This window comes from Colletotrichum gloeosporioides, assembly GCF_011800055.1.
Source record: "Colletotrichum gloeosporioides strain Lc1 chromosome Unknown consensus_81, whole genome shotgun sequence".
Taxonomy (NCBI): Eukaryota; Fungi; Ascomycota; class Sordariomycetes; order Glomerellales; family Glomerellaceae; genus Colletotrichum; species Colletotrichum gloeosporioides.
Window position 1 is genome coordinate 176,449 of NW_025544726.1, and position 16,775 is coordinate 193,223.

The 16,775-nt window shown below is 52.1% G+C and overlaps 4 protein-coding genes across 4 annotated transcripts; 2 read left to right on the top strand and 2 right to left on the bottom strand.

Moving 5' to 3' along the window:
* Positions 1–539: 539 nt before the first annotated feature.
* On the top strand, positions 540–1,886 carry GCG54_00001076 (Para-nitrobenzyl esterase; the record flags this gene model as incomplete). The annotated part of the gene is made up of 1 exon (XM_045401203.1): positions 540–1,886. The coding sequence occupies one exon, from the start codon at positions 540–542 to the stop codon at positions 1,884–1,886; it is 1,347 nt and encodes a 448-aa protein (XP_045259128.1).
* Positions 1,887–3,232: 1,346 nt separating this feature from the next.
* On the top strand, positions 3,233–11,961 carry GCG54_00001077 (Polysaccharide monooxygenase Cel61a; the record flags this gene model as incomplete). The annotated part of the gene is made up of 5 exons (XM_045401204.1): positions 3,233–4,264; positions 9,232–9,462; positions 10,822–11,304; positions 11,365–11,770; positions 11,825–11,961. The coding sequence occupies 5 exons, from the start codon at positions 3,233–3,235 to the stop codon at positions 11,959–11,961; spliced, it is 2,289 nt and encodes a 762-aa protein (XP_045259129.1).
* On the bottom strand, positions 4,623–6,350 carry GCG54_00001078 (Cytochrome P450 monooxygenase tenB; the record flags this gene model as incomplete). Its single annotated transcript, XM_045401205.1, has 3 exons — positions 4,623–5,611; positions 5,665–6,046; positions 6,117–6,350. 3 exons carry the CDS (start codon positions 6,348–6,350, stop codon positions 4,623–4,625), a joined length of 1,605 nt encoding a protein of 534 aa, XP_045259130.1.
* On the bottom strand, positions 7,822–8,594 carry GCG54_00001079 (Glutathione-independent glyoxalase HSP31; the record flags this gene model as incomplete). The annotated part of the gene is made up of 2 exons (XM_045401206.1): positions 7,822–8,204; positions 8,270–8,594. 2 exons carry the CDS (start codon positions 8,592–8,594, stop codon positions 7,822–7,824), a joined length of 708 nt encoding a protein of 235 aa, XP_045259131.1.
* Positions 11,962–16,775: the final 4,814 nt, after the last annotated feature.

Below are 16,775 nucleotides of genomic sequence, written 5' to 3' on the forward strand. Positions count from 1 at the left end.
TAGCGGTGCACTTAAGCGATCTGTGTAGTCTTCTGTCAATACCCTTGGCTGTCAGATTACCTTTATCGTGAATAATATATGGGCATTGAGTCTGCAATCTTTCATTGCAGAGTCGATCTCGCGAATCAAATCGCTCTGCAGCTACTGTTCAATCGAAATTCGGGGTTCTTGAATAGAAGAGAACAAAATTTTCTTCATTAGTTCCAGTTACATCACGTTGAAGCACTATGTTAGAAAAAACAAAATCAAGGTCTATGTAAGTCGGTGAGGCGACATAGATAGATATGTGACGTGGCTGGAGATGTGGCTTGGGCAGCTGGCGGCACGGCAAATCGTCATCCGGAAGTTAGGGTAACTATTCCATATTGGGACGAAATCATCCTGTTTTGATCATCAGATGAGTTTCGCAGCTGTCCAGACTCCTGCACGATCATCCATCAGCATGACCTGGGGACGGTGCTTGAAGAGTACGGAAACGCACCCGCGATCGGTCGTTTTCATTAATCATTGCTGCGATCTCTCCACACGGACGAACCATCATGGCGTCAATCAAGACCATCATCATTGACCTTCCAGTAGGTAAAATATCCGTCGCAGGCGATGGCCAGCTCATTCGAGCTCGAGGAATTCGATACGCATCCGCCAGTCGCTTCCAGCGTCCTACCCCTATCGACAAATGGAAGGACACAAAAGACTGTACGGATCCATCACCGATCTGCCCTCAGACTGTGCCTTCCCGATTAGATTCTGTCACCGGACCCATCACAGCAGGGCGCGACCAAGATGAAGACTGTCTTCACGTGACAGTAACTACAACTGTGGATGCGCTTTCGGGCGGACGCAAACTACCAGTCATGGCGTATCTACACGGAGGGGCTTACGTCTCGGGTGGCGCGGATCTGGATGGCTACCAGCCAACTGGCCTAGTGGAGAGAGGTGTCGTCGGTGTCAACATCTCCTATCGACTCGGAGTCTTCGGATTTCAGCCAATACCGGATATCGCTCCCGCGAACCTTGGGTTGTTGGACCAGGTGGAAGCTCTTCGCTGGATCAAGGAAAACATAGCTGCGTTCGGCGGTGACCCCGACAATGTTACACTCTTTGGACAATCTGCCGGAGCGGGCTCAATCTACTGCCTCATGCTTGCAGAGGGGACCGACCGTCTATTTCACAAAGCCATACTACAAAGTGCGCCTCTGGAAGTATGGACGCCGGATCGGGAAGAGATGGTTCGCTCGCTGGGTTGCCTTGCCCGAGAAAGACTCATCACCGATACCAGGCCGAGGAGTTCCCAGGAGATGCTGTCCTTACAGACTGAGCTTCTGCTCGCTGCTAAGGGACAGTTGCCGTTCGGTCCACTTATGGGACATGCACCGTTACCCACCCATACCGAAGTATCTGAGAAGATCCGCCTGGTAGCGCAACGAATACCTATCATGCTTGGATACACTAAGGATGAGGGCGTCCCATTCGTCCGAATGAACAAGACCTTACGTCCTTATATTAATCTGAGTTTGATTGGACAGTTTATTGAGCGAATAGCAACTTGGTTCGTTTCGGGAAAGGTGTTCAAGTGGCTCACCGATCGCCTCAACAACCAATACTTGGAGGCGGGGGGTCAGGCAACACTCTACCGTTTTCAGTGGCACCCTTCGCATAGCTCATTGCGGGCGGCCCACTGCATCGAGCTGCCGTTTCTCCTTGGCTCCTGGGAGTCATGGAAAACAGCACCTATGATAGGAGGAGACGCATCTCGAGACGCTGTGGACGGTTTAGGTGACAGACTTAAAGATGTCTGGGTGGAGTTTGCCAACCATGGAAACGACAATATTCAGGGGTTTACAGTCACCGGCGACGAGACAAAATGGAACATTGTGAATCATTGAAGTGCCCTATTATTGAATAGCCTCCTGCAATCTTTCTGGTCAGTTCAATATTTCTGAAATAAAACTACATCGTTCAGTCTACCCATTCCAGAAATAGACAGTTGCTTGGCTATCGCCGCGGCCGTTCATGTATCTCTTCGAAGGCAACAAGAACCAGTTTACCTCTTGCGATTGATTTATCAGCCACGAGCCATCTACTTTGGGCTTCACTGACCCGCGAATTTCAGGCTATCTTCAGACCCAGTCCTCGTTGTATAACTATCCCAACTCACTCGGTGCGTCTGAAATGGTTCGACATGACAGGCTTGGCGCTGCAGGGGTTGGCTTTGGCCCCTTCGAAACTGGGCAAAAGGCGCCAGAGATTTGAAACTCATGACCGACAGTTGGGCATCGCTTGTCTTGTGTCATCTCGGAAGCCATTTGAAATTGAGAAACTAATAGTTCACTTTTGCGAGACTCTTCTCCAAAATCAAGTCGGAAAAGCTATCCCTCCATGAGGCGCAGAAAGTCGACACCTTGAGTATTAACAGGCTCCCATGATGCGACCAGCCGACAAATCTCATGACAAAGACTTACTACAATGAGAAGGCAACTCGCAAGGAGGGAGCCACCAGTAATATATAAACATCCTCCGGGTGGTCGAGTGTCTCTCACCCACCAATCAAGGGAACCCCACATCCCCGGTCCTCCGATGCAACCCCGGCTCCAACCCGCCGTCACATTTCTCGGTGCAAGCCACCCGAGATTTCCTGATTCTGCAGTTTTCTTCTTCGATGGCGCCGCCTCGTTACCGACGTTTCAGGGCTACACGTGCCCTCCCTTGACCGCATCCGCGCACTCTCATGTGGTGGCTCCCAATCAATAATCGTCAGCACAACACCAAGACCCGGCATCCCATTCAGGCTCTCCGGATGAATGTGTCCCATCGTGGCGCCGCGCGCTATGCGCTCGTGACAGATGTCGCCCACAGGGAAGCAAGGGACGACGCGACAGCCCGCGGGGAAATGGCACGTTTGCCCTGCTTATTGTTGCCCGAGAGTCGGAAGACGGCCCTAGATTGCTGAGCCAGCGATTCAGCGTAGCTTTTCACGATGGCACAATGTCCGACTCAGGTTTCTGTCATCAATAAACTTGCCCGTTTGGGTGTTCACTCAATATCGATTGCCGAGTTTCCGGTTCAGTCGACGCGTCTCTCCGGCTCCGGATGATGCACTATATATGCCGTGCCTCTCGTCTCCTGGAGTGCATATTGCCTGAACTCGACACCGCTCATCATCCAACAAGCCGGGCCCCTTCTCTTAACTCGAGACACGCTTAATCAGTCTTATCAGACGTTCAAGCTGACCATGGGCATCATTACTCCCTCCTCTCTGTTGCTATCCTTGGCAACGTTGGTCGCCTCACACGGCCATGTTGACTGGCTAGTGGCTGATAACGTCGCCTACCGCGGCTGGGACTCTCCTGCATTCACCTACTCGCCTCCCACATACCCGGTCGTCGGGTGGAAGATCGATGCCCCTGACAACGGTTTCGTCGAGCCAGTCAACTTTGGCACGGGCGATATCATCTGCCACAAGAACGGATCTCCCGCCGGCGGCCATGCCACCGTTCCTGCGGGAGCCAAGATCCAGCTCGTCTGGAACACATGGCCCGAGTCCCACAAGGGCCCTGTGATCGACTACCTTGCCAAGTGCAGCGGTAACTGCGAGTCCGTCGACAAGACCTCGCTGAACTTCTTCAAGATCAGCGCCGGCGGCCTCATCGACATGTCGCTCTCGAACGGCAAGTGGGCCGACGATGTCCTGATGGCCAACAACTTCACGTGGACCGTCCAGATTCCATCGAACCTGGCCCCAGGCAACTACGTTCTCCGCCACGAGATCATCGCGCTGCACTCTGGCGGCAACGTCAACGGCGCCCAGGCGTACCCGCAGTGCTTCAACCTGCAGGTCACTGGCGGCGGCTCGCTCGCTCCGGCCGGTGTCAAGGGCACGGCTCTGTACAAGTCGGACGACCCCGGAATCTTGTTCAACCTGTACACTTCGCCTCTAGTCTACCCGATCCCCGGTCCGACTTTGGCGGCGGGCATTTCGTCTTCGACTGCTGCTCAGAGCACCGCCCGGCCGACTGCGACATCCAGCGCGACGGCCCCCGGAGGTGGCAGCGGAAGCAGCCCCACCACGGCCCGGACGACAACGGCGGCGGCCCCGGCTACCACGACCACTGCCAGGACCACCACTACCACAGCGGCAGGAGGAGGCTCCGGCGGCACTACCGTTCCCAAGTACGGCCAGTGCGGTGGCATCGGATACACCGGCTCGACGACTTGTGCTTCTGGCTCGACTTGCCAGGTTCTCAACGAGTACTACTCCCAGTGTGTTTAGAGTAGAAAGCTGAGGGATTCTGGTCGGGTGTAATTTTCAGCAGATACTGGAAGTATTGGAACATTCTTGTACATAGTTCAACAGCTGTTAGTGTATTCGTCAATCCGAAGTCGCCGTCTCGGTCAAATGTTGTGCGTCAAGTGCCGTGGGTATGATGGGGTCCGCTTCTTACCCCTGGAATACCCTGTCTCCCCCGTGTACATGACTTGCAGATTGATGTGGCAAACGCTCTAACGATTTGAATTCATGTATTATCAATCCAGACGAACTGGCTGAGATCCCACCGGGGTGAATACGAATACGACAAGCCCCACCCTGCCGGTGGGCAGCTATCTCATTTCTAGCCCCCCTTTCATGCCTTGGTCTTTCTCCTAATTCTAATCTTCGCTCCTTCGGGAGGAAACAATGCCTCTGTCATCCAGTAATTTGGCGGCCTTTGCCCGTTGTACTCGGCGGGGAACTCGACATCGTAGTGACCCAGAACGTAGGCAATAATCATCTTCAACTCAAAGTCAATCAGGAAGCGGCCTGGGCATGCGTGCTTCCCGTGTCCAAACGGCAAATACTCGGTGCTGGTCGTGACGAACGAGACAGGGGGCACCTTTTCATCCTTGGCCGCGGCATTCTCACGAATCCTGGAGAACCGGAACGGGTCGTATTTGAGCGGCTCCTCGAAAACATCGCCATCCGTGGCAGCGGGCTGGCCGAGGAAAGAGATGAGAGTGCCCTTGGGCAGGTGGTTTCCATCTGGGCCCTTGTACCCATCGACCATGACCTTCCGGAAGACCGCGCGTCCACCAAATGATTGGAGGCGGAGAGTCTCTCGGGCCACGCTGTCGGCCTTCATCATTTTGCTGACCTTGGCTTTCGTCCAGCTATCGTTGCCATCTTCGTACAGAATGCGGTTAACTTCATCGCGCAGGATGGATATCGTGTTGAACTCGGAATCGGAGCCGATGATATTGAGCAGCATGTTCGTTGCTTGGATGCTTGTCTGGTGCATTGAGCCGAAGTTTGCAGCAATGAGACGCCTCGTCATCATGTCGACGTTGTTGAACTCCTCGACGCGGTTCTTTTCGGCGTACCTCGCCATCATCTGCAGGTGGTCTTGCGGTTCCGGATGGTCCGGGTCGTTGCGGTCGTACTTCAAGCTCTCGACGCGCTCGTTCCAGTACGGCTCGAACATCTTTCTCAGTCTGTTGATTTTGCCGTGCAGCGGCAGGTTCAGGAGGTAGCCGATCAGAGGTCTCAAAATCCTGGGAGCACCCCCAACAGCGCCAGCGTTGACGACTAGATGATCAATGATTTCGTAGTTCAGTTTGAAGTAGTCCTGGTCTCGGCCTGCGTCGCATGAGTCAGTTTGAAGACCGTCTATGAAGGGACGTACACCTTACAAATAGGCAATCCGATGGTGAAGCGACCAGCCGCTTGTGCGACAATCTGTCTGATGAGGGAGAATAGGTCGATCTCCTTCCACTCGGTCTCTGTTCCAAACCACCTGTCGACCGCGATACCCAGCTCGTTGTTCATAGCAGCGCAGACATTCTCCAGGATGAGGTTCATGTCTGTCTTGACGAGATGCCCCTGCCAAGCATCCGTCACATACCGAGCGTCTCCAAGCGCGTAGTGGATCTGGTCGACCTCGGCGAATGCTTCGCTGGGGCTCAATTGGTCTTCGGGTTGCGTCAAGACCCATCGCATCGTGCTCGTGGGCATGATCACCTCGTGGCGGAAGCCCAAGCCAGGGATCACGACGGCTTTACCTTTCTTGGCATACTGGATCGACCAACGCGGGTTAGCGTCCGAACTGGATTGATGGGCAGCGATAAAGTAATTTTGGACTGACGTTGTCAAAGGCCTCCCGGAACAGGCCTGGGCAGTCTGTGTAGTACCGAAGGATAGTGCGAAAGCTGAATCGCGTCGCGCCCTCTGGCTCGCCGATGAGCGCGATGCCCTCCGGGTAGGGGATTCTGTAGAATGTTCGGCTGATGAGGAAGAAGATCACAAAGCTTCCCGCTGCTAGCAGGCCGATTCCTGACCAGCTGGAGAGCTCGGGGAATATCAATGACGTGGGAGCCATTGTGGACCGCGCGATCTGAAACTAGCGTTCAAATTCCTGCAGTCTGCGGTGTCCCCAGTCGTGACGGCTTCACCACGGGTAACACGGAGGGATAAGGTTGATGTCTGAATTGACCCAAGCTCGGTGTCAAACTTGAGGGGAAGCTCTGGGGTTTTAACTCATCTCAATGCTGACATACCCCGTCCCATGTTTGGCTTGATGGGGCCGCCGGTGGGAGACGCGAGCCAGAGAGTTGGGCCCAACGTGGAGACTAGCAAGGGTGATCCCCCTGTAGCGCGCCCGCATTACCCATGTCACCTTGTCAAGGGAAGTGTGCGCGACGGAAGCCTGGACATTTTGTAGGGCTGCCTGGAGGCCATCGGCCCCGGATATTACAAGGTAAATTGCTTCGGCTTTTCATGATCCAAGGCGACACAGCAGCGTCCAGGTGACCAACGGCGGACACATGCAACATTACACATAGTTGGACAAAGCCACGTACAAAACGAGGCAACAGCCCCATCACGTAGCCCTCGAGTCGCAGCGGATACTGACAAGCTCTCACGAACATCAACTCGAAGATCCACAGGAACAACAGTTTGAAGCTACACTATCATCATGCCATTTCTTGGCCAATCAACAAAATGTGCATCCTTCGCGGTTGCCTAGCTCTCATTCGTCCCCTTAGCGTTGGTAAGCAGCCACGTTCCGAAAACGGTAATGCGTAGCAGCACCAATTCTTGAAAGGATGCGAACCTGCAGCACCTGGATTTGTTCCTTGTTCTTATTCAATTAGGCTGTATTCATGTCATTGGTTGGCTCGGCCCCACCTCTACTGAGTGCGCGATCTGGGCTGTGGCGCCCGCCAACTGAACCAACTCAACGAACAGACAGATAATGAGTTCAAAAACAATCGACATGAAGGTCAAGAGCAAAAGATTGGACGAACAGGGAATCGAACCCTGGACCACTCACATGCTAAGCGAGTATTATACCACTAACCCATTCGCCCAAGGGTTGATTTCGCCCGGACTTGAACCGGAGACCTTCAGTGGAACACTGGNCCGGAGACCTTCAGTGTGTTAGACTGACGTGATAACCAACTACACCACGAAACCATTTGAATTGTTGAAGTCAACCAGCAAATTTCAAGAATATGGAGCATTGGCATGTGGTGTGGTGGGAAATCGAGTCGTGAAGCGAAAAGAAAGCCCTCAAGTGGGTCCAGCCCGGGTCACGCCCGGTCTGTTCGACGGGGCAGCCGGAGCACGGCCGGAGTCCAGACCAGGAGGCTTCAGATTATTTCAAAGCGTCGAACCCCGTTCATCAAGGATGGGAGGATCACTGCAACCGTTGCCCAACATTTCATTAGATGAGATACTTGGAAATTGCTTTAAAAATTGAAAGACCTAATTTTAAGATGTAAAGCCTAAATCGCACACGGTCCGAAGACTCCTGCAATCGGTCTCACAAATCCTAGTTGTACATTATTCTAGAGCTTTCCGATAGCCTCAACCAGAGTCTTTCCAATGACCCCAGCACTTGGCGGGTTCTGCCCGGTAATCAGCCGACCATCCTTGCCGCTAACCACAATCTTGACTCCGAAAAGCTGATCTGCCTTGACATAGTGAGCCCCGTGGTTCTTCATCTCAGTCTCCAGCAAGAAAGGCATCGCATCAGTAAACTGATACGCATCCTCCTCGGCGTTGGAGAATCCAGTCACCTCTTGGTCCTTGACTAGGTACTCTCCATCCGACAGCTTAACATTGACTAGGGCTCCAGGGCCGTGGCAGACGGCCGAGACAATCTTGCCGTTCTCGTAGAACTCGCGAATCAGTGCGTGAGATACCCGGTCGACGGCCAAGTCGAACATGGCTACAGAGTAATTGTTGTCAGCGATCTCACGGCTCTCGCTTCGAATTCAGCATTGCTTCACTTACGTCCGTGGCCACCAACGTAGAAGATTGCAGCAAACTCTGAAGACCTCTGAAGCATAGTCTCCAGCTTCTCCGTCTTCTTCCAGAGGCTCTCCTTTTCTTTCAAGAAAGTCTGGCACTCTGCGTCATCCTTGGCTTCTTGGACGGAATAGGGATCAATCGGAGCTTCGCCGCCCTTGGGCGAGGCAACGACAATGTCCACATGAGGAGCGAGTGCGTTGTACGGGTGCACGAACTCCGGAAGGTACCATCCGGTCTTCATGCCATCCCTCGTAGGGAGGTTGTCTTGTGACGTCAAGACGACAAGAACCTTAGGCTTTACTGACATTGTGAAAAGGAGTGAAAGGAATTGTTCCAATTACATAAAGAGACGTAATAGTAAACCTGCGATCACATCAAGACATGTAATCTGGCGTACTCCAGGCCATCTTTTTGTATCTCTTAGCATAGTGGAATTAGAGTTTTGACTCCGTAAGAGTAGCCAATTCGGGGCATGGTTCCCCACTGGATTGGGTTGAACTAGGGACGAACATCCTGGCAGACATCACCAAGGTGGATACTTTGTCTCTCGAGGCTCGGCAGCGTCATCTCTAACTCCCTACGAGCTTCCTATTGTCCATTAAGATGTGTTTCTCGTCGGTTCTAGCGGAAATTATGACTGACTATGTCCGGGAGTCAATGCAAGACGAAGCGGTTACTAATATTTCAAAAACAGCGAGGAAACTGCCGACGTGTCAAGAGCGCATATATAAGCACCCATGCAGTCTGTTCTCCAGATGGCATGCCGTAAAGTTTGACAGCGATCGCCTTCACCTCTTGTGCTTTCCCAGCTGCATTCCATCCATCATTCAAAGGCAACTTTCATTCATTAAGAGCCGCCAGCAATCACAATGGCCATCACAATCACCGTTGTCTTCCCTAACGATGACGATGCCCAATACGACATCGACTACTACGTCACCAAGCACATGCCTCTGATCCAGGAGAGATGGGGCAAGTACGGCGTCAAATCTTGGTCCGTCACGAAGTTCCAGCCTGGCGCAGATGGAGCCAAGCCGCTGTACGCGTTCGGTTCGGTTGTGTACTGGGACAACTTGGAGCAGATCAAGACGGCTTTTGGAGGCCCGGAGGTTGGGGAGATCATGGGCGACGTTGCCAACTTCTCGAACAAGGAGCCAATCTTCCTCACTGGCGAAGTTCTGCATGGATAAGCAGAAAAAGATGGGTTTACGAATATCTGTTGATGGGATACGAGGTTAAAACTCGTCGGGCGGGATGGTCGATTGGAGAGAGGGGATTGGGGATTGGGTATCGCACGATCACACGTGCCTACCTAGCTTCACAAACCAATGAGGGTTCTCTGGGTTATTCATCCAGCTACACTTAGAGCTATTTTGCCTTCATTCACGCACAATTAGACAAGTTTCAGATTGTCGCCTCGCACCCTTCCCCACAGCAAATGATGCTCCCAGAAAGGTGGAAGAGATGGTTCATGGAATAATGCAATTACTTCTCCGGTTGGCGTTCTGGCCCTGGTGGTTGATCCAGCGCCACAAGGCTTGGCCAGTACGCGTCTGTTCGCAACTGCAGGTCGGGACCCTGTGCTCCCATGGCATGGTTATGTCCCCATCGGAGACAGGATGAGTGGCTTCCCAATCGACTCATTTCTCAAATTGTCCTCCCAGCATTTCAACACGAGTAGAAGGAAGTATTACTTCATCGTCCCTTCTCGTATCCCTTAACCATTGGTAGTAATAAATCAACCACCGTCAAAGCCATATCTATTGCACACAAATGATGTTTGTTTATTCGACTTCCCGGAACGTCACCCTGTTCATGAGCTTTATTTCTTCCGATCCCACGATGCAACACTACAGCGCAAACTCTGGGGTCCATCTACCCCAAATTGTAGACTCTCCGACCTTCCCTTCCCGGCTACAGCATGCATTTCCTTCTTTATATACTAGGGCACCACCTTTCGCCCAGAGGCCAATTGCTCCTGCAGTCTCGCTGTCACACCTTACGCGAATACACCCATCTACAAACCATGAAAAACGTGAAGGCCACGCGGGAGACCTTTCATCCATCGCCATCTCGCGTGTCATTTCCAAATCAGCCATCCCTCTTGGCTGCATCCAAGCGCATTCTCTTCACCCAAATATCTTCTGCATTGGCCGGTCTGCCCATCGATACGGATCACCAAATTTCCACCACTCCTAAGAAGGCTGTCTTCATTAGCCGGTCCTTGGCGCGATCGCTTCCTGGTGGTATCTCTGCCAAGATCCCGAAGCAGCGGGTCGGATGGCAATCATTGGCGATGCACCACGCGAACCAGACAGGGTTCTCCGCATGGGGCCATTACAGGTGACGATGTTGCAAAAAAGAAAGCAGGGAGAGGGGAACCCGAAATCAAGAGCTTCCGTTGACCGAGATCGGATGTGATGACTGCGGCATGGCAGAGTTGTATCTATATTTGTGTATAAATAGTATCCTGAAGATTGTCCCCGTCTTCCCCTGTCTCTCCACGCTCTGTCTTTTCTGGTGGGTTGTTCAAGTCATCGAGAGTCATAATGAGACTTACAACAAAATCCATACTATGCGCCTTCGCAGGCCTGGCCACCGCCAACCCCCTCGACTGGCTCGGCATCGCCTCCTGGGACGTCGAAGGCTACGCCAAAGACAACCCCCTCGGCAAGACCACCGGCGGCAAGGGCGGCCCAACGGTCACCGTCTCCACCATCCCGGAGCTCCAGACCGCCGTCGCTGGCACGGATCCCAGAACCGTCGTCTTGAAGGGCTCTCTCGAGCTGCCCGCGCGGCTCAAGGTCGGCTCCAACAAGAGCCTCGTCGGCTACAAGACCACGGCGCACATCACCGGCAAGGGCGTCGACGTCTTCAACTCGACCAACGTGATCCTGCAGAATCTCAAGATCAGTCATATCCTAGATAACGACTGCATCACGATCCGCAACTCGACGCGGGTGTGGGTGGACCACAACGAGTTCACCTCGGATATCACCAAAGGCCCTGATTTCTACGTAAGCTCAAACTAAACTTCCACTCGACGCCAACAGCAAGTGCTAACTTATACGTGACAGGACGGCCAGGTCGATATCATCCGCGCTTCAGACTGGATCACCGTCTCTTGGAACTACTTCCACGACCACTGGAAGTCCTCGCTGGTCGGCAACGACGCCACCTTCCGCGACCTCGACTCGGGCCACCTGCACGTCACATACCACCACAATCACTGGCGCAACGAGGGCACGCGCGGCCCCGCGGGGCGCTTCGGCCGCCAGCACATCTATAACAACCTGTACGAGGATTTTCTCTACCAGGCCATCCACTCGCGCTCCGACAACCAGGTGCTTGTTGAGGGCAATGTTTTCCGCGGGAACACGCGCGAGGCGCTCAGCACGTACGGGCTCGTTATTCCTGACGACTCGCCGAACACGTGTACGTGTGGTGATGAGGAGTTGGATGGGTTTGCCAACCTCGGGGCTCGTAAGTTGTCACATCTGCTGTATGTCATGGTTTATGCTAAATGTTCTGTGATAGCCAACGACTGGGGCAAGGCTGGTGTCAACATCACACAGAAGGGTGACTTCTATAAGGCACCTTACAAGTTCAAGCTCACCCCATTGCCACTTGTAGCCCCTATCGTCAAGATTGGCGCTGGTGTTGGAAGAGTATAGGTGACTGTGTGTGAAAAGGAGAACGCTCGACGATGCGGTTGAAATAATTCTCAGGCAAGAAGGATGCGGGTCAGGCTCGGTGCTTCTGTCTCCCACCACGAATGCTCAAACAGTAGTTAATCACTGAATAAACTCTTTCCCATACCTAATATTACATGTAACCTGAGAAAATTTCTCTTCCATTGGTCGTTTCTTTTAGATTCTCCAGTTGGGTCCGACACATCTCGCCTTTTGTGATGCAAGCTTATTCGTCAGTGGTAACAATTTCCCATCAGGCGGCCTACATGAATCAAGCCAATTCTAATCATTTTTTACTGAAACGGCGAAGTAAACGGGCATTCGTCCAGAAAACGTGGATTCGTGGCCTAACATCGAGACGAAGCACTCACACTATGTGTATTGTGTGACATGATCACAGCACGCATTCTATAGCCGACGTCCTTCCGGCAAGATCTTCATCCCCGTTGTATGGGGCTTCAAATAATTCTCAACTGATAGAAGCTTCAGATGGCACTTTCGCAGTAAAAATGGGATGAGATCCCCAAACATCAATAGGTGTTGGGGGCTATGTTTGAAGGGAATGCTTCACGGGCATCATCTCGGAGTAGCCACCAAACTAACTCGATCAATTTTGGGACCTACACCACACTTCCTGTCTTCCTATTATGTAGACAAACCTCCATTGCATGAAGCATGTGCTTCGATATACTGACTTTATTTCAAAGCAATCTCATCCTTCCATCTTTAATAGTGTATGCCCAATACTTAGAGCCTTCGTGATGCAATACCCACGTCTTTTAGTGAGTGAGGTTAATGTTCTGAGCACTATATTTTGATAAATTGAGCTCGCGCCCATGTCTCATACCAAGCCCGAAAAAATGGAAAACAGGCGGCGTTGATAACACTTGCAGTCTGATACCATGTTCAGAGAGATTGGGGCCACTGGGGATGTCACGCGTTGATGAATCACTGAAATCCAATTACCCTCGGCGTATGCGTTCGCCCTTCAGTTATTTGAGTCCTCACAATACTCAGACGATAAAGACGCCGGAAGACCACAACAGAGCAAAACGGTGTGGGAAAATTCGAATTTGTGGCCTTAATTTACAGATACAAAGCCATAACCACGAACTTGGTCTCCATCTCTAAGAAGAAACGTAAGAAGTGGCGTGGCTCCGCATTTTTCGAGAAGAGGAGTTCAAAACAGGTGTCTGGGATATTTATACACACGTCACCAGCGCCTCGCCTTCATGCAGCGATCTCATCATTCTGGTATAAATTAATAGTTTCTCACGGCTCTTGCTCTTACCTCTCAGCACAATGTCGACTCCATGGTTTTGGTGGACAGAACCGGAGCCTCGAACCAATCGTCGATCAAATCCTCCAGCAGACAACGTCAGAATCTAAATTCAGGATGTTTTCAGAGTACCCTTCATCCGCCAGCCATTCTTCCCCTTGATTATCAAAACAAGTATATCCCACGAACAGTGCTCATAGTTCCGTATTACAGTACCAACCCGTTTACCTTTCTTTCTCCATGATAACTTGACCAAGGTACTGATGACATAGTTTGCACCCATTGTGTTTGCGAAAACACAACGCCCTCTCGTGTCAATGGTGCCGAAGTAGACCACTCCTTCGGAGTCGCATATTTAAGAGACCGAACCAAATCGATGCTGGGGATAGTCCCATCTGCCGGCGCTATAAAATCTCCGTAACTTCCTTGGATATTCAGGCATTAGCAGCAATCAGTTCCCGAGGTAGTTGGCGAGTTGATCAGGAGGGTGAGGCTGTGACTCGATCAACAGCCAAAGCCTCGGGCCACGTCTGGCTGGAAAATTTCCAGCCATCTTCCCTCATCGTCTCGAGACCTCAACTTGTGGTGGCATAATCTCTATCTTCTAATACACACACTAATACTCTCGGGACGTGGATGCGAGACGGGAACAACTTCCATGGTCGAGGAAGTGCTGCTCCAAAGGTATCACGCAGATAGTGACTCAGGATGGTTCACATATTCATGCGGCTCTGTGAACCGAGGAGCGACTTAGTATGGTGCCCGTCTCGGTCTCTTCGTTTACATGGCTGCGTTCGCCGCAACAACCTCTGCATCAGAAAGATCACACACCTTATATATTGTCACTCTAGCAACGAGCCTACATCACCACCAGCATCCACACAACTCCAACCATGTAACCCCATCAAAGCCTCTTCGCCAAACCGTCTAGGTAAACTCCCATCCCCTACAATGAGGTGGGCGGTATTGCCGTACCTAAAGCCACCCAGTGAACAATGAGCAAATAGGCTATAAAAGCACGCCATCAAATCCAAGGATAAGAATTCCTCAGACAAATGAACGCGGTGGTGATATTGGATACGTTGATCAGAACCTCACGTCGCCACTCGCAAACAACACATGCGTCAAAGACGGATTTCGCAGTCGGATAGGACCTCATCATCCACCGTATTCTCCAAAACTTTGTTTTATCACACTGGGGAGGACGATGCCAGATGACGGCTGAAAACTATCATCAGGAAGTCATAGTTCGATCACAATTTGACCACAGTGAATACTGCGACAGAAAGCAAGACTAAACTCCGACCTTCTGTGAAAGCAAGTGTTGGAGGTCCGAACATCCGTTTTGTCCTTGATGAGTCAACGGGACAAACCCACTTGTTATATACCGCGTCAGCCCCTTCAGTCGCGATACTTCAGCCACTCAACACAAGCACACAAGCTCCGCTGGCTCAACACTACAACGGAGCTTTCCCTCCTCCGTCAGACCAACCAACCAACCATTCAACCAGCCAAACCCTCCCTTTCAAAAATGAATCAGTCTAAACACACCCGCGGACAAACTCTAGGCACCTGCTCGACTCTGCATATCCTCGTCCCGTCTACACCTTAATAACTTCTTTAACAACTCACTTACTAATAGCCCGACGTCAAGAAAGCGAATTCATCCGACCTCAAACTTCCGACGTCCTTCTCCGTCACCACAAACCACAGCAGATGCCGACATCTCCCCGAAAAGCCAACGCACCCTCTTCAGACGAAACAAACCACAAAAGAAAGCCCACTCACACAACATTCATCTACAGCTTTTCCCGCCACAGTAAAACTTTGAACTGCAACACACATGAGACGGAAAAAAGAGGACAAAAGAGACAGAGATCATCCTGTTCGTCCTTTTCTCTCTATCACCACTTCCCCTCCATCTCTTTTCTCATCTCTCCCACACAGAGGTCATTCGGTCCGCAAAGTCTAAAAAGGTTGTCAGTCCCAACGACAGCCCACTTGCTCCCAGCTCAACCCTTTTCACCCGCAAACTTCGTATCTGTCCTCCCGCCGGTTAAGCCACAACCCACTCACACAAACCCTTTCAACTTCGCCCCAAACAAGGCAACAAACTCGCCGAGAAGGAGAAGGCCATCCCGTATACTTGCGAGAAAATCTTTCAGCTCGCACACGCGACGGTCCTCACTGAACTATATCAAACCCTGACATATCAGCCCCCTAGGTTGAAGGCCACCCCACCTAGAATGCAACGCGCCAATGTGTTTCGATTGACTTTGAGGCGGCATATCAAAAAGGCCAACATATTCGCCTCGGAAATTGGCTTCACATGCAGCTGGAGAGTTCCACTGCAGGCGCCAAAGTAACAAAGACCGACTTCTGCATCAGAAAAGGTGCCTACTCTGCATGTGAGTACCGTCAGCCATCTGAAGAGGAAAGTCGCAACGCAGTCAGGCCTTGGTGCTGATGGTGGCCGGAGACCGGTGCGCTAAGCCCGTAAGCGCGGCGAACGTTACCACCTCTCCGAGACTTTCAGGAGGAACGATTGCGACCTCAGGCTCCCATGGCTCCTTAGCCATCCGACGTCGGCCGAGTGCGGTCGACTCGCGCGATCGTACCGGCGCAGAGATGATCCCTCCAATGAATTCAGTGGCCAGCGTGAACCAGAGCCTGAAGGAAGTCGAGCCTCACCATTGATCTCAACACGCCTATCCCCGCACCCAGCTTCACATGACAAACTCTCCATGTACATAAAAGACGCCAGAATCTCAGTGGCGGCTGCCCAAAACTCACACTTAAGGTTCAGCTACCCGACTCACCGATAAATGTCCAAAAACGGATATTTCTAACCGTCTTGGACGTCGTGCCGTCCGGGTAGGAATCCCACAAGCTTCCCCGGGAGCACGTCTGGTGTTCGGGCCCCTTCCTTGCTGTCCCCCGAGGACAGCCAAAGGACAGGGGCGACTTTTTAGATCCAACCGCAGCTTGGGATTGGTGAACTCGCAATACCCGATTAAACACAAGCTCATCTTGGAGACAGGATCGACGACGACGAGCTGCTTGAGGCCTGAACAAACATGCTGGAGCGTGACGTACTGATGAACAGTGGATCGTGATGTACTGCGCGATCACTCTTCCTGGAATACGTCACGGCATTGAGTGTAATGCCTTACTTACTACGAGAGGCGACCAACATCCTATTGCTGTTGGCAGACTGAAGCCGCGCAGAGGTGACAGCTCCCGGTACCGTTCATAGCGTGCAATGATGTGCCCCGTGAGGCCATGAGGGAATAACAGACAGTGTTCCGCCTAAGAACCGGAGACATGAGTCAAGAGTGGGTTGTCGCTAAATGGACGCCCTGACCGGTATGGAAAAGTACCTGCGCTGAGCTCGCTACCCAAGAGGCCAAAAGGGTAAGGTCAAAGGTCTGCGCAGACGACAAATTCGCAAACGAACCGGAGGCTCCCACGCTCCTCAAACTCTGCCGTACATCGTCGAGGTGCACGCGGGTAGATG